Below are 25,482 nucleotides of genomic sequence, written 5' to 3'. Positions count from 1 at the left end.
GTTTCTGGGGTAAAGGCCACACCTTATATTTTATTGGAATTAAGGTATATTTTTGAAAAACTTGTTTTTTATATTATTTTTTTAATAGAACACCATAAGTATACCAAGTTATAACTGGGAGCTAAATGACTTTGTGATAACTGAGAAGAAAAATATAAGAGAAATTGTTGAAGCTGAAAGTAAATAAGTTACCTGAGGCTGATAGAAACTATTTGGTTATATTAAAATAGACAAACCAGACCTTTGGCCATAATTATGAGAGCATCCTTGAATTTGGGGTAGGTTCCTACAGATTGGAGATGTGCGAATTTCTCTCCTATTCACAAAGGGGATCAAAGGATGAAATTAGTTATATAGACCTGTAAACTTTACTTCTGTTCTAGGGACAGTAATGCAGTCAGTGTTTAAAGTTTTGCAGGATTATCTGGACTGGCATGCAGTTAGATAAAAATTGCATCATGGATTTTTTAAGGGAAGATTTAGTCTGACCAACATGAGTAGCTAGTGTGACACAGTGATAAAGGAACTGGATGCAAAAAATAATTTTGACATCATATACTTAAGTTTTAGTTAGACTTGTGATATTCCATATGAACAACTACTGTGCAAATTGGAGCAGTGTGCATTAGGAGCAGTTTACTTCTATGGATATAGGGATGGTTGAGTGGGAGAAAGCATGGATACAGTGGAGTACTCCTACCATAAAAGACTACTTCGCAAATTTCAGTAATCAGAAACTAGGCACCTGCAAGGGAACTTTATTGAAGTAATTAAGCATTTAAATGGATTGAGTAAGCTAAATGCTGATGACATCAGTACTCTTTCTCAGAGAACACACATAAGGGGACATAACTTAAATTGAAAAAGACTAGGATAAATGTGCAGAAAGTTTCTTTCAGCCAGAAAATAATTGGTTGCTGGAACAAACTTCCATCTGGTGTTGTGGAAGTGGGTCATTCGAATTAAGTTTAAGGAAGAATTAGACAAATTGCCACTAATACTAATCAATACACTAATCAATTGAATCATTGGTTTTGAAGTTGAAAGGTGGCCAAAATGAGGATCATCTGTAATTGACAAGTGTTCATCCTTAAACTTTGCAAACCACTGAAAAGTTCCTGAACAATGCATAGAATATATAATTTTTAAAGCTATTTTCGAAATTTCATAGGTACTGTTATGCTGTTTCTTAATGTGAAACAAAATCCAATGTTTGCTGCTCAATAAAAGTCATTCATTTTAAAATGTGACAAAACACTTAAAACACCTTTTACTTAGTGCACATTAATTCAAACTGACTGCAGATGAATGGGTGATTCATGACTTGCTACATTGCTACCATTTAATTTGTAAAAGTCATTCCCCATACTTTTTTTGATCATATCCTGTATCTTAATTGATGCATTGTGATTTTATATTTTTTTTCAGTAGGTGACTTTTTTTTCCTCTTTATTTTTTTTTTTTCATAGATTGATGGTTTCCAGTGCTGTAATGTACCATAAAACTATCTAATTTATATATATATATTTTATTTTTATTTATTTATTTTTTTCCCATACAGTATTATCTACTTATAATTATATTTTTTGGCTTTTGCTGTTTATATAAGCAGTCCTTTATTAATAGTGCTTCTGTTCACTTCACTACATCATCATTATTTATGACATAGTTTTCAATGAGTCAATTGGGGAAAGTCGGACACTCCATCTTCGGTCTACCTGCAGCTTTATTCAACACACCGAGCTGAACATTCTGACTTCGCGCCAGTTTACACAGATGGCTCGAAGTCGGAATCATATGTGGGATCTGCTGCTGTCTTTACAGACAGCTCCACATCGGAGCAGATTCCCTCTGAATGCAGTATATTTACTGCAGAGCTGCATGCTATAGAGTTAGCCTTGGATCACATTAGTGAATGTCAATACCAACGGTTCATTTTATATTCTGATTCTCTCAGCGTGTTACAGGCTTTAATATCTGTAAGATATAATCCTCATCCAGTTCTGTCTAGTATTCAGCAGAAGATTCACTTCCTCCTTGGACGTGAATATGATATCCGCTTCTGCTGGATTCCCAGCCACATTGGGATTAGGGGAAATGATTTGGCTGACACTGCAGCCAAATCAGCAGTCCCCAATAATAATCGCTGCCTGTCAGTCCCCTATACAGACTACAGGCAAACAATACAGCAGAAGGTACATTCCCAATGGCAGGATTTGTGGAATGGACAGACTGGGAATAAACTGTATCGTATAAAGCCTGTAATTGAACCGTGGCAGTCTAGTCTGAGCAGGAATCGTAAGGAGGAAGTTGTTCTTGCCCGGACCCGCATAGGACACAGTCATTTAACTCATTCGTTTTTGCTGAGGGCTGATGACCCTCCTATGTGTGAGTCCTGTGGCACAATTTTAACTATCAGACACCTTTTAATTGACTGTACAGATTTTAGCAGCACCCGTTTTACCGCTTTTAATCATCTGACTGAGCCTTATACACTCAGTCAGATTTTATCCGACAATGACGTGTCTGCTATTTTTAGCTTTTTGAAAACAATAAATGTTTTTAATCGTATTTAAAATTTATATGTTATTGTTATTTATTTATGTTTTTAGATCTGGACATGGTGGCCTAATTAATTAGGTCACTGAGATGTTAAATTTTCAGAAATTACCTGGTCTTGGCGCATTATAGCCTTAGCTGCTAATGCACCAATAAAATCCAAACCAACAACAACAACAATTTCAATGAGTCACAAGTCACAAAATTTCACTATAATGACATTATAAAAATTGAAAGATGTTCCACAAATTATTCTTCTCTGTGCAATGAGATATAATGTGTAATTTGTTGTGTTGCTACATTGTGCCAAATGTAGAATGATTGTGTGGTAATTTTTTGTCAGTTTGTTATACTTTATGACAGTAATGGTATTACAATGGTGTTCAAATTTCTACAAACTCTATAGGTATGTTTGTAAAATGTTAAGCAAGTATTGCTACATGTACTCCAGAAAAGGCCATAGTTTGCAATCTGTATAGTGGGGAAATTTGAGGGGTTAAAATAATTCTTTGTGGGGGAACTTGTGATACATATATTGATTGAGCATTTAACCTACCTTGATGAATTGAATAGTTACATCAAATCATTCTTTATAGATGAATGATATCAAAATTACAGATGTTGCTTTTTTAGAAAAAATTTTAAACCTAAAGGCAAGTAAGGCTCCTGGGAATTTGTAATTGCTGCACCCAGTAATTTTAAAGGTGCAGCAAGAGAGTGCATCAAACTATTAAAATTAATTATATGACATCATTGGATTCAAGGGAAGTTCCTTTGGATTGTAAAAGTACCAGTTTTTTGTCAATACATAAAAGCAGCACTAAGAGTGAAATGAGTAATCTGACCAATTAGTATAACTTCAGTGATAGGGAAAGTGGAAGCAGTGATTAGAAATGCAATAGAGGAGGGCTAAAAATAGAAAATTTTATTAGACAGAATGTTTATAACTAAAATATTTTATTTTTAATAAAATATGCATGTATGTAACATTACTAATGCATGATGAACCAGAACAGTATTTCAGTGCATTCCAGTCCATTCTGATCCCCGAATACAGAGGTGTCTAGGTAGATATGGTATTCTAAAATTTGAAAGAGTTACTTATGAGTCGAAGGTAGGAAATAATTTTGACATTGTTTATTTGAACATTATTAGAGCATTTTGAGCTGTTCCACGTGAGAGATTACCATATAAATTGGAATCTGTTGGTATCAATACTAAGGTCCTTAGATTACAGGATTGCAAGTTAATGGTTATAGTGATTAACGGTTACCCTTCAGATTGAGCTAGTGGTAGAAGTGGGATCTCTGAAGGATCTTAGTGAAACTGTTGTTATTTTTGATTTTCTTAAATGACACTAATGAAAAGTACAGAGCATGATGTCAAAATTTGCACCTGATATCAAGATTGAGAAAGTAATTAAATAATGACCAATGCCAAGCTGCAAAGTGTACACTTGGAAAATAACAAATCCCAAAATAACTTATTTGTTAGGAGGAGTTGAATTAAAGACAGTAGAGTAGGAGATTGAGAGATTTGGAGGTTTGCAATCCAGTCAAGCAGCATGAAATTCTCCATAAAGTGTAGGTAGGTGGTAAGAAGGGCCATGATGTCCTTTCAATGATTTATCTAACACTTGCTTGTACAGATAGGAAGATCATAATTCCACTGTATAAGGGAATAGTGTGATCATACTTGGAATACTGTCCATGTGCAGAGATCACACCTGAAAAAAAGAGACTGAACTTTCTGAAAAGGTTTCAGGGGGCAAGTGATGCATGTGGTGAAATTGGCAAAGGAGCACCTTTATGAGGAAAGACCTCATATGAGGGATACAGAACTTGGTAACTAGAGACTTTAGATGATATCTGATTGGAGTCTATAATTCTCTGAGAGGATATAGTAAAAAGAACAAAGTTGAATTTTCACTTATAAACGATACTAGAACTAGGGGACATAAATTCAAATTATGGGGAAAAAGGTATAGATGGGCTTGTAGGAAGTTATCTTTTAGCTAGTGTGTTGTAAATCACAGGAACAAGTTTCTACATGGGTTGTACCTTGAATCACAGTGATAATGATTTGTGCAAATGTTGGACAGATTAGAGAATTTGTCCAGTGTGACACCATAAGATACTGCCTGAATTACAAAAGTAAATGATCAGGTAATGTAAACAGTATAGCGAAACTGTTTAGCTTGTGATTTGAGAATAAATCACTGGATGGTGATGACTTTATTTTGGGATTAGAAAGTTCACATTTCTCCATAATCATTGACGATTACTTCAAAAAGAAAAAGTAGGAGAACAGAACCTTGCTGCTGCTGCACTAGTAGCTAGCTGAATATTGCCAAAAGGGAAATATTTGCCTATAATACACAAATAGCAACTCACATAAATGCATCTACTCTTTGTACCAATTATTTCGGTGAAAATTTTGGTGTCCTGGTTTAGGTCATTTTGAACCTATCATGCTTTCTAAGAACGTATCTCTGTCATAATTGGAGAATTACCTATGATGTTAACAGTATTTTACCATTGCTTTATGTGTTGGATATCATCTCATATTTTAAATACTGCTTGAATGCAGATTTCCTGAATTTTTAATGACTTTCCATTATGAATTTCTTTATTAATTTGAGTTTTTCCTGGTATCATTTTATCACCGATAGCTTAATTAAGTACTTCTGATTATTCAGAAGCCTGTAGCAGATATAAGCTAGTCTGTAATCAGGTCACAAAGGAGGTTCGGCAGGCAAAGGCGGATTACGAGAAATCTTTGGCAAAAGATGCTAAGAAAAACAGCAAGGATTTCTTTACTTATATAAACTCTAAAAGGAAGGGGATGAATATGATTGGTCCACTTGACATCGATGGTTCGACTGTTGATGATCCTGCTCAGATAGCAAACAAACTGAATGAGTATTTTGCATCTACATTCACACGTGAGGAATTATTACAGTTTGAAAATGGAAGAAGGTTATCAAATTGTAGCAGTGTGCTTAATGATTTTGTAATAACTGAGAGCAAAGTGGAGGAGAAATTGTTGAAGTTAAACATAAGAAAGGCACCTGGGGTGGATGGGATCTATCCAGTTATATTAAAGGAGGCGGCAAAGCAACTAAGCAAACCCTTAGCCATAATTATGAGAGCATCCTTGGATTCAGGGGAGGTTCCCACGGACTGGAGATGTGCAAATGTATCCCCAATTCACAAAGGAGGTTCGAAGGGTGACACGAGTAATTACAGACCAGTTAGTTTAACTTCTGTTCCGGGTAAAATAATGGAGTCACTGGTTAAAGATGCATTGCAGGATCATCTAGACAAGACTGCAGCAATAATTCAGACACAGCATGGGTTTGTTAAGGGAAAGTCTTGTCTGACAAATTTGATTGGTTATTATGATGTGGTCACAAAGGAACTGGATGCAAAAAATAATTTTGATATCATTTACTTGGATTTCAGGAAAGCTTTTGACACTGTTGCGCATGGAAGACTACTGTACAAATTGGAGCAGAATGGTATTAAGGGTAAGTTGCTACAATGGATAAAAGGATGGTTAAGTGGGAGAAGACAGAGGGTGGTAATCAATGGGTGCTGCTCTTCGTGGACTAATGTTATTAGTGGAGTCCCACAGGGTTCGGTGTTGGGTCCACTGTTGTTTTGTATATTTATCAATGATATTGATGAAGGTATATCAGGCTTAATGTCGAAGTTTGCAGATGACACGAAGGTTGGCAGGGTTGTTAATGACAGTAATGGCAGTGTGCTACTGCAACAGGATCTAGATAATTTGGGCAGATGGGCTAAGAAGTGGCAACTGAAGTTTAACCTTGACAAATGCAAAGTACTGCATATGGGTAGAAGTAACCCCAGAGAAACGTACCAACTGTGTGGTACTACACTTAAGGTGGTAGAAAATGAAAAAGACCTGGGAGTAATTGTGCAGTCAGATATGAAGTTTTCTGAGCAATGTAGACAGGCTGCTAGGGCAGGTCATGGGGTTTTGTCAATGATATATAGGAATTTTGCTAGCAGGGAAAAGGAGGTGATTGTCCCTCTGTATAAGGCAATGGTCAGGCCACGCCTTGAGTACTGCGTACAGGTCTGGAGGCCTCATTTTAGGAAGGATGTAGATTTGCTTGAGCGTGTACAGAGAAGAGCAACACGATTGGTGAGGGGAATGAAGGGATCCTCTTACCAAGAGAGGCTTAAGTTCTGCAAATTGCAGTGGCTGGAGACTAGGCACCTGCGCGGTGATCTGATTGAGGTCTATAAGGCCTTGAATGGGTTGAGCACGCTGAATTCTGATGGGATCCTCCCACTTGTTCAGAATACGAACCTACGGGGACATAAGTTCAAATTAAGAAAGGATAGATGTAGAATAGATGTGCGGAAATTTGCCTTTAGCCAGTGGGTGGTTAATTGCTGGAACAAACTTCCATCTGTCGTTGTTTAAGTTGATAGGTTAAATAAATTTAAGGAGGAACTGGACAGGCATTTGGAGGGTATGGTGTGATTTTTTTATGTTTTTTTTATTTATTTTTTTTTTTTTTGGCTGATGCTGCATAAGCTCCTACACTTGCTTTCTTGCATCAAGTGCCACTACTACTACTACTACTACTACTATTCTTCAGGTATGGTTCATTAAAATTATTATTGTTCCAAGAATGGCTGAGTTTGCATTAGAAACGTCTTATGATTTTGCATATCATAATTTTTGTTTTTTGTATCTGTTTTTTATTTGGGTTACTCCCGTTTAAATTTTTTCACATTTGAATTTCCATTTCATTATCATAAATGTTAGTAGATGAAATAAGATTGACACTTCTTTCATAACAACAGTTTTGTAAAGAATATATATGTTAACATGTTTGTGTATTGTTATATTTTTAATTTAAATTATTAGTGTTTCTGAAATAACATGTCTGAATGTCTGCAACACAGAATGTCTGTATACTCATTTGATTTCATTGTTATCATTCAGTTTACCTTGTTTTAAATTATAACAGATTTGAATTTGTCATTATTATAATTATTAATAAACAAATTGATTATCACATTTCTTTTTCATGCTACAACTTACAATATAAGGAATATGTTGTGTGTGTGTGCGTGCATATATGGGTATTCTTATTTTTCATGGCTACAAATAAGACATTTTAAAATCTGTAATTTAATGCCTTCCCATATTATATTGAAATATATAATGAAGTTTGGATTTTTTTTTTTTTTTTTTTTTGTTTCTGAGAGGCATAAATCTCTTGATTCTAGCACTGACTTAAAAAATGTTTTCCTTATATAATTTCCTTCTCTTTAAAATACAAGTGGTAGTATATAAATGCCTAACATTTTAAATAAAAAAAAAAAAAGAATCATTGGTGAATGTTTTCCTCCATCTTTTACATCTTTTAACTGTTCATCCTAAAGCTCATCATCACTGAAACCAAACCTGAGCTTTTAAGAATGAAAATGCCACTTAAAAAAATAGAGATGTAAAGCTCTGCTTTCTAACTTGTATTCCAGCTAAAAATGTGGAGCTAGTTGATATGAGTTTATGTAACATTTTATCTTATTTTTAAATAATTTTTAATATCTTAGTATCAGTTGCAGTTTTTAGCTGGAGTATATTTTAAATCAGTGTTAGAACGAAGAGATTTACATCTTTCTCATCTGATATATTAAATGCGGCATTATTATTGCTGTTGTTGTTGTTGTCTTTATTATTGTTGTTATTTATAAAGATATAATACAAGGAACTTTAATATTCATATTCTTAAAAGCTCACTTTGGTTTTCAGTGGACAAATATGCGATTGTGCTTTCAGTGGAAGGAAAAGTTTTCAAAACTTTTTTACCTTATTATAAATGGAGGTAAGGACTAATGAGTTATTAACATTTATGTAAAAACCAATGACATTATTATAGGTCTTTTTACCTAAATTAAACATAAGTTTGTTATTTAGGTAAAAAGTTACATTTATTGACATAGTAATAAAATGCTTTTTAAAGAGTGTAGATAAATATCATTTTGCATCAGTTTAGTGAAATAGAAGAAACATTCTGGTTTTTATAAGATGTGAAGTTTATGTGATATCAGGAATGCTATTGAAAACTTAATTTGTAAAGTATGCCAACCATCTATACTGATATCATTATAAGATAATGCAGTGTGTGAAAGTTGAGAACAGAAGACTGACTAAGATGAAATGCAAAAAAATTAAGATTTAAAGATGAAGTAAGGAAGAAAATGGGAAATATGGATGGTTTGTGGACACACACACACACACACACACACACACACACACACACACACACACACACACACACACACACACACACACACACACACACACACACACACACACACACAATATTGGCAGAATTAACTGGGGATCCCTCAGATTTGCGAAAAACAAATCAAACCTGCCATCTCATATGTCAGAAATGGAGTATAAAAACGACTGTGCTCACACTAGAAGTAAGCAGATCAATGAATTACATTAAATGGATTGAGGCATTGAGCTAAAAAAACTTCCAACAGAGAGTCATCATCAGATGCTGTATTAGCAATCTATCATGCTATTAAAAGCAAAAACAACACTCTAGTATTAATAGTGGTAAACCATACAAAAGGCAAACAGGTTTATACTGAATCAGCCAAAAAAAAAACAAAAAAAAAAACACTTCCCCTATCACCTATCATCCTCTCTGATAGCCACATAGTTTTTCTTGGAATTTATTCAAACTCCAAACTTACCTGCTGGCCAAAGAAAATCATCCATACATCTGTCCTGCAATCATCCTTCCTCAATTTGAAATTATGTCCCCTTGTGTGTAGTCTGAGCAAGAGGAAAGATTCCATCAGCAGTAAGCTTACTCAATCTATTCAGAGCCTTAACATCTCAGTCATTCATTTTTCCTTGTAAGTGCCCAATCATCATATGTTGCAGTTTGCAGAACTAAGGCCTTTTCTGGTAAGACCACCCTTTATTCCCTCTCACTAATAACATTGGCAAAACACCATGAGCTATCCTAGCAGCCAACCTGCACTGCTCAGAGAACTTTATATCTGACTACACAATACCCCCAGGTCTTTTTCATTTTCCACTAACCTGCATGTGTTTACCACACATTAATCTGAGATTACTGCTACCTGTATGCAGTTCCTTGCATTTATTAATGTTAAATTTCAATTGCTACTTCTCAACCCATCTGCTTAATTTTTCTACATCTTGTTCAGTAGCATACCCTGATTACTATCATTAACCATCATGCCAACCTTTGTTTCATGCATATCATTAATAAATATAGAAAACAACAACAACAATGGGCCCATCACTGAAACCTGGGGGATTCCACTAATAATTTGTCTACTGAATTCCACTAAACATTTTTCCAAGAAAACCAGTACCCATTGATAACAATTTTCCTACTCAACCATCCCTTTATCTATATCAATAATTCGCCCTTACTTTCTCTAATTTGTACATCATTTTTTTTTTTTTTTTTTTTTTTTTTTAACACAGCAAAATGCAAGGTCATACACATGGGAAATAGAAATCCCAATATAACTTATACACTTGATGGTAGAATTAAAAACAGTTGTGGAAGAATGGGTTCTGGGATTTGTTATGGGAGCATATGACATTCTCTGAGCAATGTAAACAGGTAGCTAGGAAAGCCCATTGTGTCCAATTGATGATTTATTGAACAGTAGCTTATAGTGATAGGGAGATCATAACTCACTGTATAAAGCAATTGTAAGACTGGCACTTGGAACACAGTATCCACATATGGAGACCTCATCTGAAAAAAGACATTGAGCTTCTTGAAAGGGTCCAAAGACAGGCAAACCACATGGTGAGATCAGCAGAAGGGTGACTGTACAAGAAAAGACTTCAAATATGTGGGCTACAGAGCTTGGCAAAGAGGCCTTAGGGTGCACTAGAGTGAGGTCTCAAAGGCTCTGAGAGGGGATAGTAAAATTATTGAAGGTGAAATTTTAACTGTTATAAAGGATTCCAGAACTGGTGGCCATAAATTCAAATTTCAGGGGAAGAGGTTTAGACTGGATCACAGGAAGTTTTCTTTTATCCAGTGAGTTATTGATCACTGGAACAAGTTTCCTCTGCAGGAAGTTGACACTGACAGTCTGAAGAAGTTCAAAGGTGAACTGGATAGTTACCTACATGAAGACAGAAGCACATAATTAGTGTTTTCTTATTCACTTCTTATGTCTTTTATTTTTTATATCTTCCATTTATATCTTCCATTTATTTTTTATATCTTCCATTATATCTTTTTATTTATTTTATTATTATTAATAATTATTATTATTTTTTTTATTTTATTATTATTACTAATTATTATTATTTTTTTATTTTATTATTATTACTAATTATTATTATTTTTTTTTATTTTATTATTTTTATTTTTATTATTTTATTTTATTTATATATTTATTTATTTTATTTTACCAGTGTAACAAAAGCCTGTGACTTCCTTGCACTATATGGCTAATACTAACTATAACACCAACTTCAGATGATGCCAACACATCCACAATGAGTAGGTGAATTTACTGCTCTGTTGGAGGAGGAATGGATCAAATTACCACTGTCTTGTTATCAAATATTGATTCTTAAGGCCAAAGGTAAGGCAATGTGTTATTAAATATTGTATTATTAAATGACACTTTGAAACATGCAGATGTCGAGTTACTTTTGGAAATTAGTATATGAATAACGTCTATTCTGTAAGTATTATAAGTTCTATATGATTATTGTAATCCCAAAAATGATTAAGTCCTTGCAATATCAGTCAAAATATGTCTGTTGTGGTTTTGAGTTTCTTTTGGGTGTGTATTTGCAAGAAATACCCTGTTGCTCTTAATAATATAAAATACTGCCTTGACCAATGTATGCACTATCCACTAGTAGATGGGCCTAGCCACAGTGTAGATGCCACCTTCCAGAAGATAGCAGAATGCATATTCATTGTGACAGCAGTTCAGCATTTGTTACTGCAGTACATCACATGTTTTCCCTAAGATCTTGTGTTTGTATCACCTTGCATCAAAATTAGTTTTGAAATGCTAAGAGACTTTTAATAATAAATATCCAAACATGGTCCTTGAGGTTGTCACAGACATTATCTCAGATATGCCAGACAAGCTGTACTTGCTACCTGGGAGTCTAAAACACTGATGGAACTGATATTCTGGTGATACCCAAGTCAAGTGAACCCAATTTCGGTGAAGTCCGGACGGTCTGCGACAGCCAAATCCTCTACTTGTACCTTTACGATGGTGGGACTGTTAGTAATCCTGGGTATAACCTCCATGCACAAGTACATGGTGGATGACAACCCAGGTGTGAACCAACGTAAGCAGGGGTCGAGGTGTGGCACCCACACCACATGGAGGAACGCCGCCCCTCTATGTTACCAGGCAGTACTAGGTGGTAGATGACTGTCATCAACCGGTGAAATACCACCACTTTGCTTATTGGAGGCTTGAAGTGGTGGAACCCATGTTTAGTCTCTAAGGCTAAGTTCCGGTCAACCCTTCTCTATCTCTTCCATCATGCAGTATGATTGATGACTTTTGAGGTTATGACGAACGTCGTGGCGAGATCCAGTATTCCTTACATTTCGAGGGTACAGCTCTAAAACGGTGTTCGCAGGCCGGCCGCTAGTTAGTACACCGGACCGAACCTATTGGTAACTCTCTAGGAGGCTTCCGGATCAGCTAGTGTATAATCTTGCTACCTCTACTCTGCCAGATAGTGACTGGAGGAAGTCAGAGTAGTGTGTATGTGGGGAGCATTGTCGAGGCCACGTTATGTCAAGGATCTGTGTATATTCTTACCACGTGTACACCATATCCAAAAATTTCATTACTTCATACAGCATGTCCCACCCACTTTTTCTTACTATTGAATACACCATGAATTGTCAAACTAATAGAGCAAGCTTATCTGCGAAAAGATCTAAACTTCCCAAACACTTCCTAGTTCATTTCACAAATATACGTGGTCTCAATTCTAATCTCAACGATGTCCATTTCCACTTGCAGTCTGCCAAATTCCATGTACTTTTTCTGACAGAATCTCAGTTATCGGTTGATTCAACTATTGCTCATCTGAGATGCCCAAATTATTCGCTGTATGATTCCTTTCGCCTCAAAGGTGGTACTTGTGCATATGTCCGTTCTGATATTCCCTGTCAGAGACTTGGCAATTTGGTATCTCCTCTCTTTGATCTTCTCTGGCTCAAAATCTCTCTACTTCATTGTGTCAAATTGTCTCTACGTTCTCCCAACTTCACTAATCACTTGGAGCTCTTTGACTTCCTCTCTTTGCAACTTGACTTTCTCCAGTCCAACTTTCCTAACAGTGAGGTAATTTTCCTTGGTGATTTTAATGTTCACAACTCCAGCAGGCTTCCGTTTTCTAGTCACACCGACCCAGCTGGTCAAGATGCTGAGGCTTTTGCAATTACTAATGACCTAGCACAGATTGTTCATTTACCTACAAGAATACCGGACAATCCTAATCATACAGCCAATATGCTTGATCTTTTTCTCACAAACAACCCTTCTAAGTACACGGTCGAAGTGAGAGGTCCTTTAGGCACTTCAGATGACAACTTGGTGATTGTCTCTTCTTCAATGGAACCTTTATATCATGGCTATTCCCAACCTTGTGTTGTTTGGCATTACAAGAATGCAAAATGGGATGACCTGCGAGACTTCTTTTCTTCTTTTCCTTGGTTGGATTACTGTTTCAAAACTTCTGATGTCAACATTTGCTCAGATCGTGTCAGTGAAATTATTCTTGCAGGAATGGAATCCTTTATCCCACACTCCACTTTAAAATCTCATCCTTTATCTAAACCTTGGTTCTCCAATAAATGTGCTAAGGCTGTTCAAGAGAAAAATGTTGCATATTGTAATTGGCTTGTTTCTAATTCTTCAGTTTCATTTTCTGCCTACAACAAAGCTCGCAACAATTGTAAAGCAGTTATTAATCAGTCCAAACTAGAGTTTGAACTGGCTAAGAGTAGAAAACTTGCTTCTTGCCCTAATGGTAGCCGATCATTCTGGTCTCTTGCCAAAGCTATTGGCCGCAACTTTTGCCCATCTCTGCTCCCACCTCTGTCCAAACCAGATGGTTCTGTTGTCACTTCAGCCAAGGATAAAGCTGACCTGCTAACATCCCATTTTTCTTCCAGCTCATGTATTAATGGTCTTGGTAAAACACCTCCCACCATTCCCAACATGGTCCATTCAATGGCTCCTGTGGTCTTCCGTCAAAAGGATGTCAGAAGGATTTTGATGAATCTTGATGCTAAGAAAGCTCCAGGTCCCGGATAGTATTTCTCCACTTGTTCTCAAAACCTGTGCTCCTGAACTTACCCCTATTCTTTGCCGTCTTTTTTCACTTTCTTATTCCAAGGGTGTTTTTTCTTCTGCTTGGAAATTTGCTCATATCCAGCCAGTTCCTAAAATGGGTGACAAATCCCTCCCATCCAATTATCATCCCATTGCAATTACTTCTACTTTTTCTAAAGTAGTGGACAAATCAATTAACTACCAACTCTTAAACTACCTAGAAACCTTCCGTCTGATCAACGATCGCCAGTATGGATTCCGTCAGTGTCGATCCACTGGTGATATTCTGGCTTATGTTACCCATTTATGGACTAATTCAATGGAAAGGTTCCGTGAAACACAAGTAGTTGCTCTTGACATCTCAAAGGGTTTTTGATCGTGTTTGGCATAAAGGTCTTCTAAACGAGCTTCCATCTTATGGTTTGCCAACTGTTTTTAGTAATTGGTTATCCAGTTTTATCTCTGACCGCTCACTGAGGGTGATGGTAGATGGCTCTCTGTCTTCTAACTTCTCCACTAATGCCGGTGTCCCCCAAGGTTCAGTTCTCTCCCCCGCTCTTTTCCTCTTGTATATTAATGACCTTCTTCCATTGACTGGAAATTCTATCCATAGTTTATCCGCTGATAGCAGATTGCATTCCACTTTCCATTTTGAGAAACCTTGTCCTGCTCAATCAGCTTCAACTTCTCGAAAATCTGCTACCAATTCCTTAAATGCCGATCTTCAGGTAATTCTCCAGTGGGGCAATGACAACTTAGTTGATTTCAACCCCATCTAAAACTCAGTCTTGTCTTATATATCGCAAAAAGGATTCTTCTGCCCCTGTGCTTATCTTTAGTGACACTCTGATTTCTAGGCAAAAAGATATATCTCTTTTGGGGATTACCCTGACTTCTAATCTCTCTTGGCACAAGCACATTACAAATATTGCTTCCTCTGCATCTAAAAAACTTGGTTTTCTCTTTCGGTCTTGGCGTTACTTTTCTTCCAAACAGCTGCTCACTCTGTATAAATCACGAATCCGCCCTGCCATGGAATATTGTTCCCACATCTGGGGTGGTACCCCCAAATCCTCTCTCAGGCTTCTTGATTCCATTCAGAAGAGGGCAGTTAGGTTAATTAATGATTCATCTCTAACAGAGTCTCTTCACTCGCTTTCTCATAGACTTACTGTTTCTGCTGCATGCCCTTTCTACAGATACTTCCAAGGGCGCTGTTCTTCTGAATTGGCTTCTATAATTCCCGCTCTCTCTTTCAAAGCTGTCCGAACACGTGCCACCACCAGCCAACATCCATTTACTGTCCAACTTCAAACCCACAGAACCAACTTTTCATCTTCCTCATTTATTCATTCAACTGCTGTTTTCTGGCTTCATACGTATTTCCTGAAAATTACAATCTACAGAAGTTCAAGTCCAATGTCAACAAATATCTTCTTTCGTCTTCTCAACCTCCAATCTAAGCACAGTACTGTGTACTATAGGTTCTAATACCTCTTGAGTTTTGGGGTTCACATAAAAAAAAAAAAAAAAAGACCTGTACTCTCTCTCAATATTTAGTACCTTCCAGCCCATATAAAACCCAATCAAGACTTTATATAATGGAATAATTACCTCTTTGTCCAACTAGCAAATTTTCTATACATCATAGATGATAAAACACCATGTGTGTGTTATCTCAGCAACCTGTGCACACTGTTGAAAGGACTTCACGTTAGTTTTCACAATTATTCCAAAATACTTTTACTCAACTGCTTTAACTTTTTACCTTCCAAGTAATTAGCTAATATGGAATTACTATAATCCAAGTGTAAAACTATATATTTTCTGATATTGTCTTGACATCTTGAAGCAGTATAGTTTTGTTACTTTTGTTTATCACCCTCCCAAACTTTGACATCAAGTTTATATATCTTCATCAATGTCATTAGCAAACATCAAAAGCAACAAGGGACCAGTACTGAACCCTGTGTGTAACTCCACTCTAGAACCCAGTCCATTCAGCTTAGTAGCTATTTTAAACCACACTTTGTTTCCTAACATTTAACCAAATGTTTATCTGTCATATCATCATCCCTCCAGTGTCATAATATAAATGCATATAAAGGTGCTCAATGTGAAATGAAAGCAAAACTTTACTAAAAGTATAAATATATTATATAAAAATTATTTTTGCATCAAATTCATTTGTGACAACCGTATAATAGCTTATCAGATTAGTTAGACATTATTTACCTTTAATAAACCCATCTTTGTTTCATATATAATTATAGTTTCATTCCTCTTTTATTCATCTAGATAATACTATAATGTATCTTTAATATCAGGAAACATGACTTGTGAAACATGCACCATTACACAATCTCTGCATCATTCATTCTTTTTCTATAAAAATAACAGAATGGACAATGTCAGAGTTATTTTTATATTTTTTTACCATTTAGTGAAAATACATAGGTTGTAAACTAATAGATGTACTTAGTTTAAAGAGTTGAAAAATCTAATTATAAAACTTTCAAACATGTACACTTTGTTTTCCACAAAATTTTGATATTTTCAATAAATTTCTGGAATCTTCAAACCTTCAGTCAACGAACACATTACACACTTTTGTTTCTTTGAGGTAGCGAAATTGTCAGATCTATTTTTTTTTAAATTACCCCACATCTTTTCATTGGATCCAAAATTGTTATCTGTCATGGTGCACATTGGCATCTTCTTTCTATATAAGGTTTAACAATATTTTTAAAATGAAGTTAAAATTTTAAAAAAAATTGTTAATTCTTCTAAAAAAAATTTTTATTTCATCACTAACTATTTAGTAATAATTGAGCTTTAAAAATTATAAAAGCATTCAGTTCTGAAATATTCCTTACTTTTGTCCATAGACAAAAGAATGTTGTTCGGATATCACAGATATGGTGTCACACGGATATAAGCAGTGCAGAATGGGAATTTGGGGAATACAATGTGTACAGAAAGGATACACAGGGATAGGAAGGGAGGAGAGGTTATGCTGTTAGTTAAGAAAAACATAAAATCTAAGGAAGTGCATCTAGTTGACATTGGTGGACAGTGCAATGTTGAGTTGTTTTGATGTGATTTAAGCACTGGGAAAGGGAAAATGAGAGTAGACTCTGAGTACAATCAACAGTTGTGCAGAGAAATAGACTGAGTCAGTAAATAAGAATGTTTTATAATGTGGGATTTTAACTTTCCAGATATTGACTGAAACTTGTGGGTAGATTTATTTGATGATTGTTTTCTACAGCAACACATTTGAGAGGCAACCAGAAGGAGCAATATTCTTGATCTGATTATCAGCAGTGATTATTTATGCATTAAGAATTTGCAGATAAAGGAACCACTAGGTGACTTGGAGTGGATAGAATCTATCCACTCCATAAAGGAACCACTAAGCACTTGGAGTGGATAGAAACTATCCAGTTATATTCAAGGAGGCAGCGAGGGATGTAAGAAAACCCTTAGCCATAATTATGAGAGCATCCTTAGATTCAGGGGAAGATCCCATTGCACTGGAGATGTGCAAATGTGTATCCCCAATTCACAAAGGGGGTTCAAAGGGTGACACAAGTAATTACAGATTTGTTAGTTTAACTTATGTTCCAGGGAAAATAATTGAGTCACTGGGTAGAGAAACACTGCAGGATCATCTAGACCAGTGCTATGCGAAGTGTTGTTCCTCGAAAGGTGCTGGTCCGTGAACTGTTTGTTACCATTCCGCAACAAATTGGAAATTCATCATGGACGTTACTGGTCTGCGACAATTCTTCCATTCTGGACTGTGGCAATTGTATTTTACAAAAGTACCGGTCCACGTCAGATTGGAAATAAAAGGAACTGGTCCTTCACCATAGATAGTTTCAGAAGTACTGATCTAGTCAAGACTGCAGTAATAGTTCAGACACAGCATGGGGAGGCGCCTCCATAGCCAGGTGGGAAGGAGCAGCAGTGCGTAGCACACGCTTCTTGATTAGACCGGGGTTCGAGCCCGTCACCACCAATACGGAGGATGTGGAAAGGTCAGGGAATGACCACCGCATATCCCAGAGCAATATGGCCTTAGTTGCTAATGCTCCTAAAAACAAATAACTAACTAACACAGCATGGGTTTGTTAAAGGGCGGTCTTGTTGTCAGACAAATTTGATTAGATACTATGATGTGGTAACAAAAACTGGATGCAAAAAAATAATTTTGATACTATATACTTGGATTTCAGAAAAGCTTTTGATACTGTTGCACATGAAGACTGCTGTACAAATTGGATTGGTATGGAATCAAGGGCAAATTGCCACAATGGATAAAGAGATGGTTGAGTGGAAGACGATTGAAGATGCTGTGATATGTGTAATTCATTTTAATAAAATTCTGGATTGTATTTTAACTTTATGTCAGTCTAATAGAGAGCGCTGACTCTCTTTAAAAATTACAGCTGTGAGTTACAGGCTCCGAAAAAGTGATAAATGTTTGCCTTTTTATTTACATAATTGTTATTTTATATTGTACTTAAAAAATAGTCTTATAGTTATAGTTACGCTGGTTATTTTTCTTTTAATTTAGATAGAGTTTTTGTGGATTACTACTTAATATACATAAAACCGTTATTTTGTTCGAATCTTGCGGCCATTGTTTTTGTATACAGTAGTAGGGAATTCAAATTTTTAATTGAAGTAACTAGGTAGCTCTAACGTATAATTATATAGCATAATACGCTTCACTGTTTCTATTAGATAGCGTAATATTGACATTTAATTAATTTAATTTATTGATCTTATTAATTTAAAAAGTGATGCCCCAAACTAGAGCAGCAAAGCAATGGGCACTAAGTGGCAAGAGTGCTGTGACTCGGGGGAGAATGGAGGAGGGCGATTCTCCAACGCATCACAGCCTAAAAATATGTGCAACTTGTGAAATGTTTGCCGAACTCTCTGGAACGGAACATGATATTGCCATTGGAGATGTCTTTGTGTGTGTGTGTGTGAATGTATGTAAGGAGTGTAAGGAAATCAGGCAACAACTCAGCGTTGTTATGGGCCTATATGAGAGCTTGAAGGACAGGGTGGATGCCCTCGAAGGATTTAAATTGAGGGACCCATCAAGCTCTCAGCTGCCCACATCAATGCCAGAGCTTGCTTTTGGTCATCACGCAACACAGGGGCAACCCCAAGGTAGAATGTGCTGGTTCCACAGGAAATAGTAGTTGTTGGTGACTCTATTTTCAAGGAAACTGGGCACATATTGTGCAAAAAGGACAGATGGAACAGGACCAGGGTATATCTGCCAGGGGCAAAGGTTGACGACATTGTACAGCGGATATCATCTTTTAAGGGCACAAAAGGTGATATAGTTGTACACATTGGCACTAATGATATTAAGAGTAGGAGACTGGCAGAATTACTTAACAAGTACAGGACACTATTGAAAAAAAGCCGGGAATTAGGGTTGAATTTGAAAGTGTCTGCAATTCTGCCCAGACACGATAGAAGGGAGTATATGATTGAGAGCCTTATCGATCAATTTGGCTCTGGAAAGATTGTGCAAGGCTCGAGGGATAGAATTTTTTTCAGCCTGGACTGTACTTGTTAACAGGAGAGACTGCTTCTATAGGGATGGGATACACTTAAATAGAAAGGGTGCAAGAATATTTGCTGATGCTATCGAAGCAGTGTTAGGTGGGTCGGAAAACTGCTAGCTTGGGGGGAATACAAGGACTGATAGTTTAACAGTAGCCACAGGCAGAGGTGAAGGTGATTCTTGCACAACTTCTATTAGAATAAGTAGCGATCTGGAGCGAGGGATGTTGGGGGTTTCAGGGACGGATGGCAGTCATTGTGAAATAGGTGGGTATATGGGATGTATTAGGGTAACTAGGAATAGCATTAGACTGCTTCTATAGGGATGGGATACACTTAAATAGAAAGGGTGCAAGAATATTTGCTGATGCTATCGAAGCAGTGTTAGGTGGGTCGGAAAACTGCTAGCTTGGGGGGAATAGGAGCATGTATGCTTGCATGTATACCAATGCTAGAAGTATAGTAAATAAATTTGATGAATTTGAAGTGTTGGTCAAGACATCAAAAGTGGATATTGTTGGGATAGCAGAGACGTGGTGTCACACGGATATACAAAGTAAAGAATGCAGAAGTGGAATTTGGGGAGTACAATGTGTACAGAAAGGATGGACAGGATAGAAAGGGAGGAGGTGTTCTGCTGTTAATTAAGAAACACATAAAATCAAAAGAAGTGCACCAAGTTGATATAGATGAACAGTGCACTGTTGAGTCAGTTTGGTGTGACACACTGCGAAAGGAAAAATAAAATAAGAGTAGGAGTGTGTTATAGGCCTAATGACTCGAATGAGTACAGTGAATAATTGTACAGAGAAATAGAGTGGGCTAGTAAATCAGAATGTCTTATAATCATATCATTAATGGTCCTTGAAGGATTTGTTTACTGTTTTGCTTATTCCCCATTTTTGGAAGTCATATGGATAATATTAGTTTAAGTATAATATAATTATCATGTGATTACCGTGATATTTTGGATAAATATTGTTTTGTCAGTACCCATATAAATAATTTTTATTTATTTAAGAAATGAATATGTTACTAAGAATTTTTATTTATATTTCAGGTGCTAAAATCGGCAGGACCATGGCACATGATATTTTTTGTTGTAATAATCTTTTTGGGATCTTTCTACTTAGTCAACCTCATTCTTGCCATTGTTGCCATGTCATATGATGAACTACAAAAGAAGGCAGAAGAAGAAGAGGAGGCAGCAGCAGCAGAAGAAGCTGCAATAGCAGCAGCAGCTGCTGCAGAGGATGAAAAACTTGTATGTATATTGTGTTTAAATATATTTAATTTTATAATGAAACAAAATTCAAAATTGCTATAGTACTGCATTGTTCAGACAAAAAAGTTTTTTTTTTTTTAATCGTTCTGAAACATGAGTGACTCTGTGCCCTGTTGCCTTCCAGGTAATGATCTTGACTTGTAACATGTTTTTCTAGCATGTGCAAAAGATGTTAGAAACAATTCAGGAAGTATTCTGTGCCACTTTTTAGTACTTCATTGCAGCAGTTTGCAAATTAGTCAGCATTCTTAAAATGATGACCAGCCAGAAATTGTTTTCCCTTTGGAAAGAGGAAACATTATATTCTGTGACAGTTATGACCTTGCAAGTAAGGCAGATGTAGTAGTAGTGGCATGTGTATGAGCTTATGCAGCATCAGCTAAAAAAAAAAAAATTACACCATTCCCTCCAAATGCCTGTCCAGTTCCTCCTCCTTAAATTTATTCAACCTATCAACTTCCACAACAACAGATGGAAGTTTGTTCTAGCAATTAACCACCCGCTGGCTAAAGGCAAATTTCCGCACATCTATTCTACATCTGTCTTTTCTTAATTTGAATTTATGCCCCCTTAGGTTCATAATCTGAACAAGTGGAAAGATCCCATCAGAATCCAGCGTGCTCAACCCATTCAAGGCTTTATACACCTCAATCAGATCACCGCGCAGGTGCCTAGTCTCCAGCCACTGCAATTTGCAAAACTTAAGCCTCTCTTGGTAAGAGGATCCCTTCATTCCCAAGGCGTGGCCTGACCATTGCCTTATACAGAATAACAGCATGTAAACATGCTGTTATTCTGTATAAGGCAATGGTCAGGTACTGCTTTTGGGGTATGTATTGTCATGCAATACAATCCTTCCAATGTCATTTTGTTTTTGTTTTTTGTCCATTTTGAATTTTTTGCCTTGCTGTGACATCACTGAACCACTCTGATGTACAAGAAAATGCTATCACATCATCTGTTGGTATGTTTTTTGTTGTGTCTACAAAACATCTGTTTTGTCCACTTTTGTTGAACCACGAAAACCAAGGAAAACTTAACAAGTTTTCCTTTCTCAGATGTTAAGGAATGATGTGTTGACAAACTCAATAAATTTTCAAATGTTTGTTTTAGGCACTATGATAACTTCCATCTCAAATTTAACCTTCACCAATTTCTGTCTCTACAGTTTAGTTTTTTACACTTCTTACAATATTCCATACACAGTCAATGCTAATATCAATTGAAGTTGAGGCTGAGATGTTCAGAAATTCTGTTGTAAGTGTTATGGAAAACTTTACTGTAGCTCCCAGTTGAGCAGTCAAGTGATAATCAGTGTCTGATGTTCACATGTCTTTGTTTTTCATTAGTTTTTAATAGTTATGTGTAGCAGCTGGATGTTAGTCAAACTGTTGTCACTGAAACTTACTTTCAGCTTTTTTGAAGCAGTAGATGTAGTTCAGTGTAAGTAAAACGAAATTACAATCTACATTAGATATCTGTTAATTTCTAGACTTTGGCCTTCTTATTTAAATAGTAGCCTCATTTTCAACTTCTTTCTGTGTGTTAGAAACAGGAAACTTTGATTAGCTGCTTCTTGAGATGACTACATTTTGAATCAGTCTTCCATGGTTAGTCTGTTTCACCCAGATATAAGGAATGCCAAACTGGAATTTGGGGAGTACAATGTGTACAGAAAGGATAGACAGGATAGGAAGGGCGTAGGTGTTATGCTGTTAATAAAGAAAAATATAAAATCAAAAGAAGTGCATCCAGTTGATATAGATGAACAGTGCACTGTTGAGTCAGTTTGGTGTGACATAAGCACTGCGAAAGCAAAAATTAGAGAAGGAGTGTGTTATAGGCCTAATGACTCGAATGAGTACAATGAACAATTGTACAGAGAAATAGAGTGGGCTAGTAAATCGGAATGTCTTATAATGGGGGGATTTTAACTTCCCAGATATTGACTGGAACTTGTGGGTTGGGCACTCACACACTAGTCAGACTTTTGTGGATTTATTGGATGACTGTTTTCTGCAGCAGCATGTTCGAGAGGCAACCAGAGAAAGTAATACTCTTGATCTGGTTATCAGCAGTGATCATTCATGTATTAGGAATTTGCAGATAAAAGAACCACTAGGTGGCAGTGATCACAGTGTACTGACGTGGGATTTACTTAAAGATTTAATTACCATCAGGGGTAAAGGAAAGGGTTTTTGCTTCCGTAAAGGCGAGTACAGTGGTCTCCGACAGTTTTTAAATTCTGTACAATGGGATCAACTGACGATGTTACCAACAGTAAATTCTAAGTGGGAAGCATTCAAGGAATTAATCGTGGATGCTACTAAAAGTTTCATACCTATTAAGAAATATTGTTCAAGGTTTAGGCCTAAATGGTTCTCAAATGAACTAATGAGACTCGTAACAGAGAAGAAAAATGCATGGGACGCATATAAATTATCAAGCAACTCAGAAGCCTATGGCAGATATAAGTCAATCTGTAATCAGGTCACAAAGGAGGTTCGGCAGGCGAAGGCAGATTACGAGAAATCCTTGGCAAAAGATGCTAAGAAAAACAGCAAGGATTTCTTTACTTATATAAACTCTAAAAGGAAGGGGATGAATCTGATTGGTCCACTTGACATCCATGGTTCGACTGTTGATGATCCTGCTCAGATAGCAAACAAACTGAATGAGTATTTTGCATCTACATTCACACGTGAGGAATTATTAAGGTTTGAAAATGGCAGAAGATTATCAAATTGTAGCAGGGTGCTTAATGATCTTGTAATAACTGAGAGCAAAGTGGAAGAGAAATTGTTGAAGTTAAACGTAAGAAAAGCACCTGGGGTGGATGGGATCTATCCAGTTATATTAAAGGAGGTGGCAAGGCAACTAAGCAAACCCTTAGCCATAATTATGAGAGCATCCTTGGACTCAGGGGAGGTTCCCACGGACTGGAGATGTGCAAATGTATCCCCAATTCACAAAGGGGAATCGAAGGGTGACACGAGTAATTACAGACCAGTTAGTTTAACTTCTGTTCCGGGTAAAATAATGGAGTCACTGGTTAAAGATGCATTGCAGGATCATCTAGACAAGACTGCAGCAATAATTCAGACACAGCATGGGTTTGTTAAGGGAAAGTCTTGTCTGACAAATTTGATTGGTTATTATGATGTGGTTACAAAGGAACTGGATGCAAAAAACAATTTTGATATCATATATTTGGATTTCAGGAAAGCTTTTGACACTGTTGCGCATGGAAGACTATTGTACAAATTGGAGCAGAATGGTATTAAGGGTAACTTGCTACAATGGATAAAAGGATGGTTAAGTGCGAGAAGACAGAGGGTGGTAATCAATGGGTGCTGCTCTTCGTGGACTAATGTTATTAGTGGAGTCCCACAGGGTTCGGTGTTAGGTCCACTGTTGTTTTGTATATTTATCAATGATATTGATGAAGGCATATCAGGCTTAATGTCGAAGTTTGCAGATGATACAAAGGTTGGCAGGGTTGTTCATGACAGTAATGGCAGTCTGCTACTGCAACAGGATCTAGATAATTTGGGCAGATGGGCTAAGAAGTGGCAACTGAAGTTTAACCTTGACAAATGCAAAGTACTGCATATGGGTAGAAATAATCCCAGAGAAACGTACCAACTGTGTGGTACTACACTTAAGGTGGTAGAAAATGAAAAAGACCTGGGAGTAATTGTGCAGACAGATATGAAGTTCTCTGAGCAATGCAGACAGGCTGCCAGGGCAGGTCATGGGGTTTTGTCAATGATATATAGGAATTTTGCTAGCAGGGAAAAGGAGGTGATTATCCCTCTGTATAAGGCAATGGTCAGGCCACGCCTTGAGTACTGCGTACAGGTCTGGAGACCTCATTTTAGGAAGGATGTAGATTTACTTGAGTGGGTACAGAGAAGGGCAACAAGATTGGTGAGGGGAATGAAGGGATCCTCTTACCAAGAGAGGCTTAAGTTCTGCAAATTGCAGTGGCTGGAGACTAGGCACTTGCGCAGTGATCTGATTGAGGTATATAAGGCCTTGAATGGATTGAGCACGCTGAATTCTGATGGGATCCTTCCACTTGTTCAGATTACGAACCTAAGGGGGCATAAATTCAAATTAAGAAAAGACAGATGTAGAATAGATGTGCGGAAATTTGCCTTTAGCCAGCGAGTGGTTAATTGCTGGAACAAACTTCCATCTGTCGTTGTGGAAGTTGATAGCTTGAATAAATTTAAGGAGGAACTGGACAGGCATTTGGAGGGAATGGTGTGATTTTTTTTTTTTTTTTTTTTTTGGCTGATGCTGCATAAGCTCATACATTTGCTTTCTTGCATCACATGCTACTACTACTACATTAGTTACCACTCTCAGATTTAGAAAGGCAGTTCTTTATTACTTATACAGCATTAAATTTTGCCAATAATAAAGTTTTAGACTTTGATTAGGAATAATCGTGTATCATTTCATTGGATTCATGTAGTCACAGTGTTTGTTCATGGCGTTGTTTTATCTGTTTATGGATGTTTGTAAATCTGCTAAGCCTTCTACTGTGGTAAGACCATGTAAGAGTCATGGTATTGTCTAATTTTTTGCATTCAGTTCCTTTGTGACCACAAAGGAACTGGATGCAAAAAATAATTTTAATAT

General features: G+C 36.7%; 1 protein-coding gene across 1 annotated transcript in view; it reads left to right on the top strand.

Moving 5' to 3' along the window:
- The window catches only part of LOC150083272 (sodium channel protein para-like), a 1,345,866-nt gene that overhangs the window by 354,262 nt on the left and 966,122 nt on the right, over positions 1–25,482 (top strand). Inside the window, exon 9 of the mRNA XM_090377950.1 lies at positions 20,608–20,781. Within this exon, the coding sequence (XP_090234076.1) occupies positions 20,608–20,781 (174 nt within the window). The remainder of the gene's footprint in view (positions 1–20,607; positions 20,782–25,482) is intronic.

Source organism: Mastigoproctus giganteus, chromosome 7 (assembly GCF_048544385.1).
Source record: "Mastigoproctus giganteus isolate SK-2022 chromosome 7, ASM4854438v1, whole genome shotgun sequence".
Taxonomy (NCBI): domain Eukaryota; kingdom Metazoa; phylum Arthropoda; class Arachnida; order Uropygi; family Thelyphonidae; genus Mastigoproctus; species Mastigoproctus giganteus.
Note: the sequence above shows the minus strand (reverse complement) of the source record. Positions and strands in the feature narration are given on the sequence as shown.